Source organism: Homarus americanus, unplaced genomic scaffold (genome assembly GCF_018991925.1).
Source record: "Homarus americanus isolate GMGI-L3 unplaced genomic scaffold, GMGI_Hamer_2.0 scaffold26351, whole genome shotgun sequence".
Taxonomy (NCBI): Eukaryota; Metazoa; Arthropoda; class Malacostraca; order Decapoda; family Nephropidae; genus Homarus; species Homarus americanus.
The window spans coordinates 3,714,313-3,731,343 of record NW_024724368.1 but is presented as its reverse complement, the minus strand read 5'-3'; the positions used below and the strand labels follow the sequence as shown (position 1 = coordinate 3,731,343).

At 45.7% G+C, this 17,031-nt stretch overlaps 1 protein-coding gene across 1 annotated transcript in view; it reads right to left on the bottom strand.

The window, feature by feature from the left end:
* Positions 1-17,031, bottom strand: part of LOC121864273 (leucine-rich repeat and fibronectin type-III domain-containing protein 3-like) — a 75,407-nt gene that overhangs the window by 16,234 nt on the left and 42,142 nt on the right. Inside the window, exons 2-4 of the mRNA XM_042363359.1 lie at positions 15,274-15,532; positions 14,783-14,957; positions 13,530-13,705 (exon numbers count right to left, since the gene is read on the bottom strand). Of these exons, the coding sequence (XP_042219293.1) occupies positions 13,530-13,705; positions 14,783-14,957; positions 15,274-15,532 (610 nt within the window). The remainder of the gene's footprint in view (positions 1-13,529; positions 13,706-14,782; positions 14,958-15,273; positions 15,533-17,031) is intronic.

Sequence of the window (17,031 nt, the reverse complement as noted above, 5' to 3'; positions counted from 1 at the left end):
TGTTCCAGGATTGTGTTCACGATCATAAGTGCCCGTCATTAACAGGTAACCTTGCGGGTTATATAACCAGCTAAAAATGACATCAATGAATTTTATTTAGCCAGCATTCTGTGGGTCAGTTGACGTCAAAAGTGAGTAGATGGCCTCTAGCGAAGGTTTATACGTCAGGTCAGTACGTCAGTGTTCTATCGTAGAGTTGAACGTCCTCAGACGATGTCCTCAGCGAGTCCTACACCACGGTCCTTCCTGGTGGCTGTGGGGAAGGTCCCGTACCACATTCTACTTCGTCAACGCCAGCAAGAATCTGACCTTCAGTACTACCTAGGAGGTGAACGTCCTTTATAATGTCCCCAGAGGAGTCCTACTATGCTACTGTCACTTCCATCGTGATCAGCTTCACGATATGTATTAAAAGAAAAAAAGTAGAAGGTAAACGCCCTTATGGCACTGCCCAAGCAAAAACCTTGATCACGTCGCTTCTTATGGCCCTATTATAGATATTGAGTGTAATATCGTCTTATTCCCAGAAAGCAAGATACGGTTATGGCCCCTCTACAGTACCTGATAACGACTAATGAGGTTCCTACTGCCACCCGGTCCCTTCCGAGTGATTCTCCCACCCACCATCAATAGGACAACCACATCGTCAGCGTATAAGCTCTACTCCCAGGTCATCGCCCTGTCGTGTAGTACCGTCAGCCAGGAACCTCACGCAGAAGTCCAAACGTTCCTCATTGCAATCATCCATCGTCAATATGGCCTTGAGACGAGTGCAAAAGGTGAACGCCCCAGGTAAAACAGCAGCGGGCAGTATCTTACCCGGTATTCTATGTCCCAAGGGCCTCCTTAAATACCACAAACGCACACGACCTGGAACTGCCCACCTACGCCACCCAACAACCATTTCATGCCTCAACAACCATCCCCAAGCCTTAACAAATTTCTGCCCTCATACAACCTCCCTGGTTCTCAATAACTCTCCTGGCTCAAGATCCCTCCCCGTCTCCTCAACAACGATCCCCTGCTCAACAACCTCCTCAACAACTATCCCTGGCTTTCAACAACCTCCCTGGTCTCATCAACCATCCCCTGCTCCAACAACCCTCCACTGCTCTTAACAACCATCCTATGCCCTCAACAAACATCCCATGCCCCCAACAACATAGCCCCATGCCTCCCACCACCCCACACCCCCTGACCTTATTCTCCTGTGTCCTAACGGGATGTAGGAGGGTGCTAAGGGGGAGAGAAGGAGGAGGTAAGAAGTTGATAGAAGGAAGAAAGGGTGATGGGAGAGAGAAGAGAGAGAGAAGAGCTAAAGAAGATATAAGTGAAAGAGGAAATGAACACAGGGGTAGAGTAGCAGGGAGAAGGGAAGGCAGGGAGAGGGAGGAAGCAGGGGAGAGGTGTGGGGCAGGGGAGAGGGAGGTAAGGCAGGGAGAGGGGTGGGGCAGGGGAGGGGGGTGGGCAGGGGAGAGGCAGGAGAGGGGGTGGAAGAGGTGTGGTGGGAGAGGGACAGGGAGAGGGGTGGGCAGGGGAGAGGGGAGTGTAGGTGGCAGGGGATAGGGCAGGAGAGGGGTGTGGGGCAGGGAGAGGGAGTGTAGGTGACAGGGGAGAGGGTGTAGGGTGGAGAGGGAGTAAGGCAGGGAGAGGGAGGTGTAGGTGGCAGGGAGAGGGGTGTAGGGGTGGCAGGGAGAGGGGAGTGTAGGGTGGCAGGGAGAGGGAGGGCAGGGAGAGGGTGTAGGTGGCAGGAGAGGGAGTGTGTGTGGCAGGGGAGGGAGGTGGTGGGAGGGAGGTGTGTAGGGTGGGCAGGGAGAGGGGAGGTAGGTGGCAGGGAGAGGGTGTAAGGCAGGGAGAGGGGTGTGGTGGCAGGAAGGTGTGTAGGGGAGAGGGGTAGGCAGAGAGGGAGTAAGGCAGGAGAGGGTGGGGTGGGCAGGGAGAGGGTGTGTAAGGCAGGGAGGGGTGGGCAGGAGGGTGTAGGTGGCAGGGAGAGGGGTAGGAGAGGAGAGGGGTGGGGCAGGGAGAGGGAGGTAGAAGGCAGAGGGGTGTAGTGGGGTGAGAGGGGTGGTGGCAGGAGAGATTGTAAGGCAGGAGAGGGTGTAGGAGGTGGGAGAGGGAGGTAGGGCGGCAGGGAGAGGGTGGGGTGGCAGGAGGTGTAAGGCAGGAGAGAGGGTGTGTAGGCAGGAGAGGAGTAAGGCAGGGAGAGGGTGTGTAGGTGGCAGGGAGAGGGTGTGTAGGTGGCAGAGAAAACGAAGCATCGGTACACAGCCGAGAGAGAAAACACACTGGAATTTCCCTTCATCGTTTTAGAAAGTTTCCCTCCAAAAAAAATGTGATGATGATGATGATGATGATGATGATGATGATGATGATGATGATGATGATGATGATACTACTACTACTACAACTACTTTAAATACTGCTACTACTACTTTTTGTGGCCTCCAACTAAACTATCCTGGTTTCCCCAACTAAGTCCAAAACACACCTGGACAACGCTGGCTGACCGACCTAGTTAATTAATATGTGTTTTAATGAGTTGAGTTTGCTTTCTGTATTGTGTGTGTGTGTGTGTGTGTGTGTGTGTGTGGTGTGTGTGTGTGTGTGTGTGTGTGTGTGTGTGACAGTATAACAACGGGAAAGAAGGTGGTGAGGAGGGAGGGGGAGGGTGGGGAGGGGGAGGGAAAAGAGGAGGGGATGGGGGAAGGTCAACAGCCCCGGCAGCATCACTGTACCTTTGTTGTGGCCATTATTCGCACCAGCGGAGAGTAAAAAGTGGCCCTCGTCTTTTGGCCGATGGACTGGACACTATCATGGCCCCTTGGCGTTAGTCTGGAGTCATGGCCCTTGGTGTTAACTGTCGTGTCATGGCCCTGGGTGTTACTGTCGTGTTATGGCCTTTGGTGTTACTGTCGTGTCATGGCCCTGGGTGTTACTGTCGTCATGGCCTTGGTGTTACTGTCGTCATGGCCTTGGTGTTACTAGCAGGTCGTGTCAGCGGCCCCTGGTGTTACTGTCGTGTCATGGCCCACAGTTACTGTCGTGTCATGGCTCTGGTGTTACTGTCGTAAATATGGCTCTTTGGTGTTACTGTCGTGTCATGGCCCTCATACGAACACTACATCACCCTCTACCTCACTATACGAACACTACATCACCCTCTACCTCACTATACGAACACTACACCTCACTATACGTCACAAGGCCACGCTCTACAGGACGACACAGGCATAATAAACAAGAGGGAATCATTTATCTTCACCTTGTGGTCACTGTCCGGGAGAGCCTGACCGCCACGCCAAGAACTCACGCCGCTAAGAGAGAGTGTGAAGCGTGCAGGTGTAGCGGTGTTGGAGGGTGAAGTAGTGTAGGGTGTTGGAGGGTGTAGTACAGTAGTGTGGGGTGTTGGAGGGTGTAGTACAGTAGTGTGGGGTGTTGGAGGGTGTAGTACAGTAGTGTGGGGTGTTGGAGGGTGTAGTACATTAGTGTGGGGGTGTTGGAGGGTGTAGTACAGTAGTGTGGGGTGTTGGAGGGTGTAGTACATTAGTGTGGGGGTGTTGGAGGGTGTAGTACAGTAGTGTGGGGTGTTGGAGGGTGTTCTGTGTACGCTGGTAGGCTGAGATTTGAAGAGACAGACATATAGACAGATATCAAGAGAGGTTTAAAACAAAAGACGAGCAGAAAAACAGACAGAACCAAATAACAAAGAAATAAACAGACAGACAGAGAGACAGGGAATCAACAGGAATACAGACAAACGAAAACAAAGACAGGCAGATACAGAGAGACAGAACAATACACAGACAGACAAAGAAACGAACAGACTGGAAGACTATAGAATCCCCAAACTAACGGACAGACAGACAGACAGACAGGGGTAATCGCCTCTCACCATCTTTGGGATCTGTCAGGCGTGATAGGGGCCACTACCAGCACCAGTGACGGGTGACAGAGAGACAGAGAAACAGATTGAGAGAGAGGTAGAGAGAGAGACAGATTTAGAGAGAGAGAGACAGACACTGATTGAGAGAGAGAGAGAGACAGAGGCAGATTGAGAGAGTGACATAAAGAGAGAGACAGATTTAGAGAGAGAAATAAAGAAAGAGAGAGAGAGAGAGAGAGAGAAAGAGAGATTGAGAGAGAGATAGAGAGAGAGACATAAAAACAGACCCACTTTTACTCCTCTTTCTCTTATATGAATATTATCTCCCGTAAATATTAATCAAGTTATAAAAAACAAAATAATTATATCCTAACTAGAGTGTGTGTGTGTGTGTGTGTGTGTGTGTGTGTGTGTGTGTGTGTGTGTGTGTGGCAACAGGGATAGTATGGGTGGTAAGGGCGGTATGGATGACAACAGAGGTGGTATGGGTGGCCTATGGGGCAGTGTGGGTGGCAAAGGTAGTCTCCGTTACAAGGCCCAAAATACCAATCATTTTTCCTGTACAAATCACCACCACCTTTTACCTCCACTAAATATACATGTCACTGAACACAAATAAACTCCCTGTGAAAAAAACACACCCATACACTCATGCACTCAACACTCATACACTCTTGCACTCAACACTCATACACTCATCCTGGGAGAGACTTAGAAATCATTAATGTTTTTGACTTGTGGCGTAACTCATATATGTGTGTGAATCTTGGCTCACGTCAGATCATATATTGTGTCGTGTGGAGCCGAGATCTACCTGAGGTGAATCGTGTCAAGTGACTCACAGTTACCAGCAGACTCCCAGGTAACTTAATTTATATGTGATTCACGCCTTCACTTCCTGGTTAGGTTGGGTTAGGTTAGGTTAGGTTGGGTTACGTTGGGTTAGGTTAGGACGAGTTACCTTCAAGGATGTGCCTGTAGTTTGTGGTATGAAAGTTGTAGTAGTATTGACCCCTCTCTGACCTTTGCCAAGTCCAGGTAGGTCAGAAATAAATTTTTTTAAGTCAGTGTGTATTTTGTGAAGTGCCTGAGGGGTGGGGTGGTGGGTGGAGGGGCTGAGTGAGTGGGAATGTGGGTTGGTGTGGTGTGAGGGGTGGTGGGTGGAGGGGTGGCGAGTGGGAATGTGGGAGTTGGGTGTGGTGTGGAGGGTGGGGTGGAGGGGTGAAGAGTGGGAATGTAAGTTGGTGCGGTGTGAGGGGTGGTGGGTGGAGGCAGAGTGAGTGGAATGTGGGGTTGGTGGTGTGAGGGTGGGTGGTGGGTGGAGGGGCTGAGTGAGTGGGAATGTGGGTTGGTGTAGCGTGAGTGGGTGGGGTGGTGGGTGGATGAGGTTGTGGATGAGGTAATGGATGAGAATATGGGTGAGGGCGGGTGATTAGGTTAGATGGGTTCTGGGTGGATGGAGAGTTGGATGGGCGGGGTTGTGGGTGGATAGGGTGAGGGTGGGGGCTATTTTCCAGCTCTCTTCCCCCTCACCCTCCTCTTCTATCCCCCCCTCTTCCTCTATCCCCTCCTACACTTCCTGAAATGAACTAGGTCCCCCCACCCACCCCCCCCAAACCACCCACGACCTAAGCCCCCTCCAGGTGCTCTAGTTTACCTATTCATTAAGTATATATTTACCTGTTGACTCGCACTGTTGGATAAATATCTCACACTGTCTACCTCAAGACACTATAAGGCCACCCAGTGTAATGGTTAGGTTAGGTTATGGTCAGGATATGGTTAGGTTAGGTTATGTTAGATTATATATATATATATATATATATATACCTGTAAACAAATTAATCATATGTACATAAAAAAAGAGAATCGCCCCCCAAAAAAAAAATTCGAATCACATGTAATAAAGTGCAAAAACAAATGAGCATCAGACAGTCAAACACTACAAGGGATCCAATTCCTTATAACAACTTTTTATTATCAGCTTCTACAACGAGCTCAGGAAGTGAAAGTGTTGATGGGAAGTTTATAATTACGACAAATCCCCCCCCCCCTCTCCCCTGTCACTTTTCCCGCTCGTCAGGTATCAGATGTCAGAGAGAGAAATGCATCTGACTTTTCATAATTTCTCTTGAGTGGAAATAAACCTTCGAGCCATCGGGAAAAAAAATGTCGTTCCTCCCTCGGGTGACATCATGGAGGGATACAGTTGCCAGGTGTTGTTTTTTTGTGGCCTCGTCTTCTCCTTCTTACCCATGACTCATATAGTTTCACCCCTTCCCATAACCTTCATCTTCTTCCTCCCCCCCCCCTTGATCTTCCCCCTCCCCCAGGTCTTCAACTTCCATAAGCCCATCTTCTTTCTTTTTCTCATTATTGCTCTAAACTCTCACCTCCCCTCACCTTCTCCCCTTCCCCCTCTCCTCCCCCTCAGTCCCTCCCCCACACCCTTCCCGTTCCCACTTTTCCTTATATATATATTTTATCAGTCCTCCCTCCTTCCCTTCCTTCATCTTTCCCCAACAATCCATCCTCCCTTTATTTCCCTAATACCTTCAGTACATCTTCCACATCGTCTACCTCATCCTCCCGACTTCCCATCACCATTATCACCATCACTACTACAACTGCCATCACTACCATCACCATTATCACCATCACTACTACAACTGCCATCACTACCATCACCATTATCACCATCACTACTACAACTGCCATCACTACCATCACCATCACAACCACCCACCCACGACCACTTCCCAGACCACCACCTTTCCACTAACTCTTCTATTTCTTCCACAGGTAAATCAATGAGGACGTACTACCCTCCCTCACCTGCCGCCCCTCACCTGCCGCCTCCATCATCTCATCACCAGGTAAGCAGACGTGGCCCATAACACCTGTACATGATATACGAGGCCTTAATTACCAGGTCCAGGTACCGTCTTGGTCTCAGGTAACCTCATAGTGTAGTCCTGAAGGCAATATGCAGCTCCCCAAGACAGGTAATTACAGGTGTCCAGATTTGATTGGCTCCTGAACACCTGTTGCATCTGTTTGAACATGTGTTGCGTATAAGTGGATGGGGATAACAAGTGTGTCTTTAAGAGTAGACTTGACAAAGGGTCTCGTGGTGTGTGTGTGTGTGTGTGTGTGTGTGTGTGCGCATGTGTGTGTGTGTGTGTGTGTGTGCATGTGTGTGTGTGTGCGCTGTGTGTGTGTGTGTGTGTGTGTGTGTGTGTGTCTTTCGTCACCACCAGGAATGCTAAAACGACATAAGTCAATTCTGATAATATCTTCCTCGGGGACAACAGTGTCACAACGGGTAACGGGATGGGGGAGGGAGGGAGAGGGATGGAGGGGACTAGAGTGGGAGGGAAGTAGTGGGGTAGAATGGGAGGGAGGGAGGGAGAGGGGAGGGGGGTAGAGTAGCCAACGTGTACACTGACCGCCACTTAAGAATGTTGCTCCATCAACCTTGTGTATCCTCGGGAGATGAACCGACCTCCTGTACACTGCACCACGCAACACTACATTAAAACAAATAACCTAACTCTCTTCCCCTGTATTGTTTATTAAGGCGTTTGGGAGCCTCTTAAACTCTCTATGTCTGTGTCTAAGAGGAAATATATACTGTATTTACAACCAGTGTTAATAAGCCTTATAAATATTGGTATATGTTTGTGTATTAGAACATAGCGTAGCGTACCTAAGGGCTCTGCTGTATGCTGTCTCCTTCGCTGTTCTCTGATTAAATAACCACATATTAATATATTTTTTTTTAGGTATTAGACAATAAAATAATACCAGTTTAATGCTAAAAAAATATACTTTGCTGTACCGTTGTTGTGAAAAACATGGTGGAACTTACATACACCGTTAATGAACTATTGATGGAAGTGGAAGTTTTGGGGACTGAACGGCAGATCTTGTTTTTGTGAGGGTACAAGGGGCAGTGAGTGACACAGGTGTAGGCGAGGCAACCAAGAATACCTGTCTGTGGTAATTCATAAGTGTGTGTAACGGATCACCTGAACGGTTTACATTTGACATGAGTCTAGTCTAGTTTTAGCCACTCTGTGTGTGTGTGTGTGTGTGTGTGTGTGTGTGTGTGTGTGTGTGTGTGTGTGTGTGTGTGACCCCTGCCAGAGCTAAGATACTACTATTATTGGCGGCCCCTAGTGTTGGAGACTGGCCAACACTAAGACCACAGAGGCGTGACCAGGTGTAGGTACAGTAAGGTGTGGAACTTGTCCCCAACACACACACACACACACACACACAACCAAACATTGAATTAACGAGTTGCATGACCCAGTGGCTAAACAAAAAAAAAAACAATTAACCCAACAAGACCGGACAACTCGCCTACTGCACTGGTTAACAGTTACGTAACTCGTAGAACACCGATAAATTCACCTGTAGTCGCTTGTTAATATACAGGTTTCTAATTACTGGTGGTGGTAGACAGGTATGAACACTGTCAACCTCTTCCGGTACAACCTCTCTCTCTCTCTCTCTCTCTCTCTCTCTCTCTCTCTCTCTCTCTCTCTCTCTCTCTCCTCTCTCTCTGGGATAGGGCTTGCCGCTACTCGCTCCAGGACAAGGACCAGGAGGGGTCAAGGCGCGGTACTGGCTCTGCTGGGGGCGACCTGACCTGGGGCGGGTCATCAGGAGGGAGGAGGCTAGGCAAGGAGGAGGGACAAGAGGACGGGGGAGGAGAGGAGGAGAGAGAAAAGGGAAAAGTAAAGTCGAGGAGGAGGAGGGAATGAAGATGATGAAGGGAAGAGGAAGAGGAGAAAAAAATTAGCGGGGTAGAAATCCGTTATATCGAGGGTTCGTTAGATATGAAACTCCATTTAGTGAACTATGGCGAGGAAAGTCCGTTACATTGAAGGTCCGTTTGATGTGAAACCCTCTAATTAACGGATTATTATGGGGAGAGTTGTCCGTTATATGGAGGTTTCACTGTATGTGTTGTAAAGAGAAATTTATTTACTTAACTCTCTGGCATATTAGTGTGTGTGTGTGTGTGTGTGTGTGTGTGTGTGTGTGTGTGTGTGTGTGTGTGTGTGTGTGTGTGTGTGTGTGTGATAATGACGTAAGAAATATGACCATGGAGACGATTTTTTTTCATAGTGAAGTTAAAATGCAATAAAAGGTTTTGGCTTATTGTGTTGTTATGGTGTGTGTGTGTAGTGAAGATGATGTGGTGAGTGTAGTGATGATGTATATTTTTTATGTTGTAGTGATTGTATGTGTAGTGTTGATTTAGTGTAGTGTAGCACATCAACACTACACTACACTACACCAACACTAAATATATCAACACTACACAACACCATCACTACACTACAGCAACACTACACTACATCAACACTAAACTACATCAACACTACACAACATCAACACTACACTACAGCAACACTACACAACATCAACACTACACTACATCAACACTACACAACACCATAACTACACTACAGCAATACTACACTACATCAACACTACACAACACCATCACTACACTACAGCAACACTACACTACATCAACACTACACAACACCATAACTACACTACAGCAACACTACACTACATCAACACTACACAACACCATAACTACGCTACATCAACACGACATTACACTACATCAACATTACACAACACCATAACTACACTACAGCAACACTACACTACATCAACACTACACAACACCGCAACTACACTGCATCAACACGACACTACACAACACCATCACTACACATCATACTACACTACACAACACTACACATCAACACTACACACACATCACTAATCAACACTACACTACAGCAACACTACACTACACAATCACTACACCACACCATCACTACCCTACGCCAACACTACACTACACAACACTACACTACACCAACACTACACCATACCATCACTACACTACATCATCACTACAATACACAACACTACACTACATAAACACTACACAACACCATCACTACACTACAGCAACACTACACTACATCAACACTACACTACAGCAACACTACACTACACAATCACTACACCACACCATCACTACACTACGCCAACACTACACTACACTACGTCACTATAAACCGTTCAATAACACATCATACATCTAGACATAACCTATTATTATATTTTCCCTCACCATAAAACCTATAAACCTGTTCCTTTAGTCGAGCAAAACTGAAACACCAGAAATAATGGCAACTAATCGTACCATAACTGTGGACGATTTGTAGGAGATTTTTAAAGGGCTGCACAGGGTAAAGAAGCCCTTGGGAATGGTGAAAAGTCGCCTAGTTGAAGGAAGACGAAATTTGCTCTCCCTCCCACCACTGCCTCCCGGGTAGGCTATGTTCTTAATGCTACCTAGAAAGACTATGTATCATTTGGTATCAGTATATCGGGCTGATGACGGAGGCTATGTTTACTATGACTCCTAGACCAATGTTGTCAGTCCTATGTTCGTCGACTATCTTAATAAGTATAGCGTCAGCCGACAACAACTGAGTGTGGTGTATGGGATTAACCAGTCACCAGGATATAATACTTGTGCTTACCATGGTATTATGTTCATGAGTTATGCCGCTTTAAATAGGACAAAACCATTCCACAGTATTGCACGAGGGTACGAATCGTTGCTGCCCTTCCGTAGTGATGTTAATGTTATACACTGCTTGAATAAGATGGTTCGTGAATTTAGTGACATCTCACATCCGTTTGACTTGCAGATGAGGGAAGGTGACCCAGAGAGTATAGCGGTATACTGCGATGACTATTACTGAGGTACACATGGCTACACCACAGGACTGACACACTCACATTCATACATACATAAAATAACCACAAATATACACACACAAGCACATACACTATCCATACACCAAAAATTATACACACACACATACTGTATTCAATGGAGGAGTTGTCGGTTCTGAGTAAACACAATAAATACACTCTGTCACGTTCGTCGAGTGATTCGGTATATATAATGTGTTTAAAGTCCTGCTATAATAGTCGAGATAAGTTTATGTCTAGAAACAGGGCCGCACGTCACCAGTTTCCCCGAAGACGACGTTCTCCAACAAACTCACCGCTGCAGTTGGAGGTCGTACAAAGGATGGCCTCCTCAGACTCCAAATGCCACGTTCATATAAGTTTTAAGGGTGTTCTTATGGTCTGAATCATGGACATTTCGTATGTGAAGAAATGTGCCACGAAGAGCAGCTTATGGACGGTAGAGTTTTTCATTTTTTCAGTGCAATTACAGAGTATATCAGTACTAGATGGAGATACGAGTCACTTTAGAAGTAATAACATTGTCTGGACTTTGTTTTGAGAATGCCTGGTGTTAGGTAAACATTACAACATAGTGCTGTTATTGTTTTGATGATTCACTAATGAACCACTGGGATATATCATCATTTATATTAATTAATGGGTAAAATTTTACTTTAACTACCATAAGTATTTGGATGTTTAGGTTCGAGACAGGTTATATTGGGTATATTATAAGTTTGGGTCATCCCTGTACTTACACACGCAGACTATGTTCTTGTTCTGATGTTTCGTTTTCTTCCTGGTGGTTTGCGATGTGTTATGAACGATTTAAACCTTCAATTTTATCGGAAATCACTAGTTTTGAGTTACTACCCCCCCCTTACTAATGTATATTAAGCTAACCTTATAACTCATCATAACCTAACCTAACCTAACCTAACCTAACCTAACCTATGATCTGTATTTTCTTATGCGATCGAAAGTTGTTTGAAGTACTTAATCTCATAGTTAGATTCTTAAGGTTCCCCACATGACCAAAACCAAAATAATACCAATATTGTTTGTAATGTTTATACTATGAAATTTGTAGAACGGGCAGCTAATATCCATTGAATTAGTTAATGTGCTTAGTAATATTTATATATTAAAAAAAGCATTAGTATGTTGCACAGTAAATCGCAATTAATTATCTAATAATATTTATTTACAGAGCCGATCAGCCGATAAGGTTGGACAACTACTGTACTTCCAGGGTTCATCAAGGCAGATGAAAGAAATTGACCAAAAGTAGATGTGTTTGTGATTGTAGAGTATTATCAAGAACTCCGCCATCCAGTTGTGAAGCACGTTAAATAACATCTGTCATCTGATCATCCCTTGGCCATGGCCGTCCCTAGTCCTTCCACATCATTAAATACAGACATCAGTGACGAAAACTTACATTTCCAGACATGAAATAGAGAACAGTGATGAAAACTTCCATGTTGGAGTTATCGGTTTTTTTCACCATTTTGGCAGCCAGCATGTGACGTCACAACCAATCACAGAGCTTTTCGCAGGCACGTGACTTTCTAGCCAGTTTAAGCCTTATTTTTTTTACATTTTTTGGCCGAATTTATTTAACAATATCATTACCATAGTGAATTTAAACGTTTTCTTCACCCATTGACCTGCCATCTTACGAACAAATTCCGACCGTCAACTCGTCCATTCCTTTACACCCTCCTAAACGCCATCTTTATTATGTTGTTTCCTTCTCTTCTTCCCCCTCTCATTTTTTCTCCTCCTCCGCCTCCTCTTCTTCTCCTCCTCCTCCTCCTCCTCTTCTTCTCCTCCTCTTCTTCTCCTCCTCACTCTTCTCATCCTCCTCCTCCACCTCCTCCCTCACGTCAACAAGAGCGACCTTCCCACCACCTACCTGCAGAAGTTAGACTCGTTACGGGTGAGAACATCCCACACTCTCCTCCCAGCCTCCTCCCGGAAGTTCTTTGGCAGAAACCACACATATGCGGGCATGACGTTCGCTGATTGGTCCGTTTCCTTCAACTCTTTCTCCCTCCTGATGTAGAGAATTAGACCTTCCTAACCTAACCTAACCTAAACTGGATAGATAGCTGACATCGTAAATAAATACCAACGACCAATCATAGCACGCCACACCCGCATACACGTAGGTTTTTACCAAATTGCCTCCAGGTGTTCTCCCCCCCCCCCAACCTCCCTCTTCTCATCCCCCTCCCCCTTCCCACCAGGTGAGTGTTTGGTAATTAACGTGAGAGGTCTTTCCGTCCGTCCGTCCGTCCGTCCGTCCGTCCGTCCGTTCGATCAATCACTTCCGCCTTTTGGTTCAATGTGATGGGTGATTCATTCCTCGTGTGGCAGGTGAACAAATATGAACAGGGAGGTTCTTGACACTTAATACCAGGAGTAACACTTTGAACACCCGCTCACTGTTAACAGGAGCTATGGATCCAGTTAACAGTCTTATGTATACAGTCTTTCTCATACCACAATAGGAAGGTATATTACATATTTGTTTATAGTGGTGTTTGGTTTGTTTACAGCTGGGTTATGTGACGTAGGAGTGTTGGTGAATGTGGTGTTGGTGAATGTAGTGTTGGTGAATGTGGTGGAGTATCTCTTGTCTGGTACGTTCTTCTTTCTCCAACACTATCATCACCACCATCACCAACAATAATAACAACCATTTCTTCCGCTACCGTTATTATTAATCACTATCCCTCCTACCACCACTACCACCAACCACCCTCCTCCTACCACTAACCACTCCCCCTACTCCCACCACTACCCCTCCTAGCACACTGTCAGTAGTACTCACCCTCAGCTCCTCCAGGGTGTTAAGGGCGTCTCTAGGGAAGTCAGTGATGAGGTTGTTAAGCATGGAGAGAGAACTGAGGGTGTCGTTGATGCCAATGAAGTCCTCCACCTCCAGGGCCTGAAGAAGGTTCCTCTCGATATTCAGCGCCGTCAGGGAGTGAAGGTTCCTAAGGGCGCCTGTGTGGATGAAGGAGAGAAGGATGTTAGGATTATTGGTGTTAACTCTTGTAATAGGATGGGATAATGTTAAATTGGTGGTAACTTCCTAAACCTAACCTAACCTAAACAGACAAATATTAAATCCGCTCTCATTGCTTCATCTTAATGCTGTGACATGAGTGAATCTTAGGTAGAATAATGTCTAGTGAAATGAAGAGAAAACTGTTCCTCTCAAAGACCCAATCTTCCGAGACGTGGAATGTGAGAGTCACCCCTTATTGTTCATATCCTAACAGTATAGTGCTCAACGCTTCAGTGAGTTATTTGATTCATGAGTCATTTTATGCCTCCATGAGTACCAGTTATACCTCTAGGCTTGAGTTATAGAGGGTGGAGAGAGATGGTGGCTAATCTGAGATATTAAGAGATGAGAACATTGGATGACGAAGGGATTCAGGTCACGTTTTCTATGATGGATATGATTCACGTTTTCTTTAATCGTCAGAGTGTGAAATGGCGGAGGTGTTGTTATTGTTAATCGTGATATGGGTGTTATTTGTGCCTTTTAGAGAGTGATATAGGTGACGAGGAAGGTATATCACACACACACACACAGAAAAGGGCCTGCAGAATCATGCTCGGCGCAGAATACTCCGGCTACATCAACGCTCTCTCCACCCTGGAAATGACATCCCTCAGTGACTTCCACCACCAAGCACTGGAAAGGTTTGGCAGCCAACTAATGCACCACCCTCGTCATCGCCACCTCCTGCCACCGTCAGCCCCCCAACCACCTCACGCAGTCCGCCACTATAACAACATTCAGCCCATAAGAGCCCGCACCGATAGATATAAGAAAAGCACCTTCCCATCTATTGTTAAAATAATAAACAACTCCTGATTTATGTACTGTACAGCCCTGTAAATGTATTCAACACATATTGTCTAAATCAAATGTAAGTCTGTATATTTTCAGCCACCGACTGCAACTCTATTAATAAACCGTTTATTATTATTATGAGTATTATTATGATTGTTATTTACACACACACACACACACACACACACACACACACACACACACACGACACTTACCTCTCTCCAGGCTCCGTATTTGGTTCTGAGCAATATCGAGGAAAGCAAGTACGGGGAGGTTCCTGAGGGCGGGAGGCACCGACCGGAGGCTGGTGCCCTTCAGGTTTAAGTTCTTCAGGCTGCTCTCCAACCCGGCGAAGGAGCGATCTGACAGAGACAGTTCGTTGTCCGCCAGCTGTAGAGAGACAGAGGGTGGAGGGGGTTTAAGACAGACACACTGACAGAAATATTGAGAAATGGATTTTATAAACACACAGACAGACAGATAGACAGAATTACACTAACAGAAACATAGACAGACACAGAGATAAACATACACAAATAAACAGATTAAGTAGACAGATAGACAGAAACAAACACAGAAAAAACATAATTGCCTATAACGTATAGTCAGACATAGACACAAACACATATACCTATACAAACACACAAACACCATCAAACACACACAAACACACACAAACACCATCAAACACACAGTACAACATTACCTTAAGCGTGGAGAGTGTAAGGCCGTCAAATGCCTCGTCAGGAACAGAGGTGATCTGGTTGCCTGACAGATCGAGGAGCTTGAGTCTGGTGAGTCTGGCGAGAGCTGCTGTAGGGACGGTCGCCAGCCTGTTGTCCTGCAGGTTGAGGTTGACTAAAGTGTTCTCTAGGCCTCTGAATGCTCCCCTGCTGATGTTGAATATACCGCACGCTGAGAACTGTTGTGGGGGGAGATAAGAGATGGTGAGATGGTGATGAGAACTGTTGAGAAAGAGAGAGAGTGAGTGAAATGGTGTTGAGAACGAGAAAGAGAGAGAGTGAGAGAGAGAGTGAGAAATGGTGCTGAACGACAGAGAGAGAGAGAGAGAGAGAGAATATGCAGTGATGCAACAGTTATATAAGAGGTTGCTTATATCCTGTTCTCTTTTAATTTATTCCCTTATCTACACACACACACACACACACACACACACACACACACACACACACACCTTCATAATAAACAGAACACAGGAAGTTAGACGAACATTTCACTCAAGTCCCTCCTTCCCACCTCCCCCTTCACCCCTACTAGGAGAAGAGGTTCGACAGCTCAGCAAACTCGTCAAAAGATTATCTGCCAGAAAGGTGACCAACTCTTAATAGTATAGCGGTTCACCCTCCCCTCCTCTCTCCCCCCTCTCTCCCTCTCCTCCTCCCTACCCCTCTCCCCCTTGCTCCTCCCACCCACCTATCCACCTGAAAACACTCGGCTGCTCAGTCAACAAAGACTGTGTGTGTGTGTGTGTGTGTGTGTGTGTGTGTGTGTGTGCTGTGTGTGTGTGTGTGTGTGTGTGTGTGTGTGTGTGTGTGTGTATGATCTTGCTTATACATACACAGATTCATTTATCGAGGCAAGTCATTCCGTTTCTCTCCTTCTACACCATACTACTCACTGTACTCATAACACATCACTACACACCATAACACTACAATACACCATAACACATCACAACACACCACCACACACCATATTTGACCAATAAACAACCCACAACCAACCTGACCTACCTGTATATTCTCAATTTAGACCATCAAAAAATTGCGTCCATAGACATACTACCCGAGTATTGATGACGTAGAGGAAGGTCAAGAGGTACACTGGAAGCCCTCTGGTGTGGGACAGTCATCAGGAGAGTGAAGTTAACACAATTGAACACTAGACAGACAGCTCGTTCTGGAGGTTAAAGGCACAGAGACACGACCCATTGAATCATAAACTCCACGGCCACGGGCATTGTGATCTGACGAAGGAGGTGCTGAGAGGAGGACAGATAAGGGTTTGTAGGAGGGTCTTGTAGGTGTGCATTCTCTACCTCACTTGTGTTACTTCTACTCCCTGTTCCTATTCACTCCTATGTAGTTGTCACCCACCGTCTCTATGAAAGAGAAGGTAAATAGGTTAATGAATTTTCACCTGTATCAAGTCATTTTCTTATCTTCAATACCTTAATACACAAAAAAAAATAATCCACAGGTATTTTGACTTAATTACATCTATATATTAAGATTATAAATTTTAGTGGAGTAAATATTTCAAGAAATATATCTTTGTTTATTATTATTATAGCGCGTTTTGGTCATTTTTATCCTTTATATACAAGTAAGTTATTTCACTTACCAAACAACATGACCTGACCTGTAATAACAAATATTGTCTCACTTAATGTTTGCCTCAGTAGTTCGTATTGAACCTTAGTCAAATCATATTTCACCTTTTG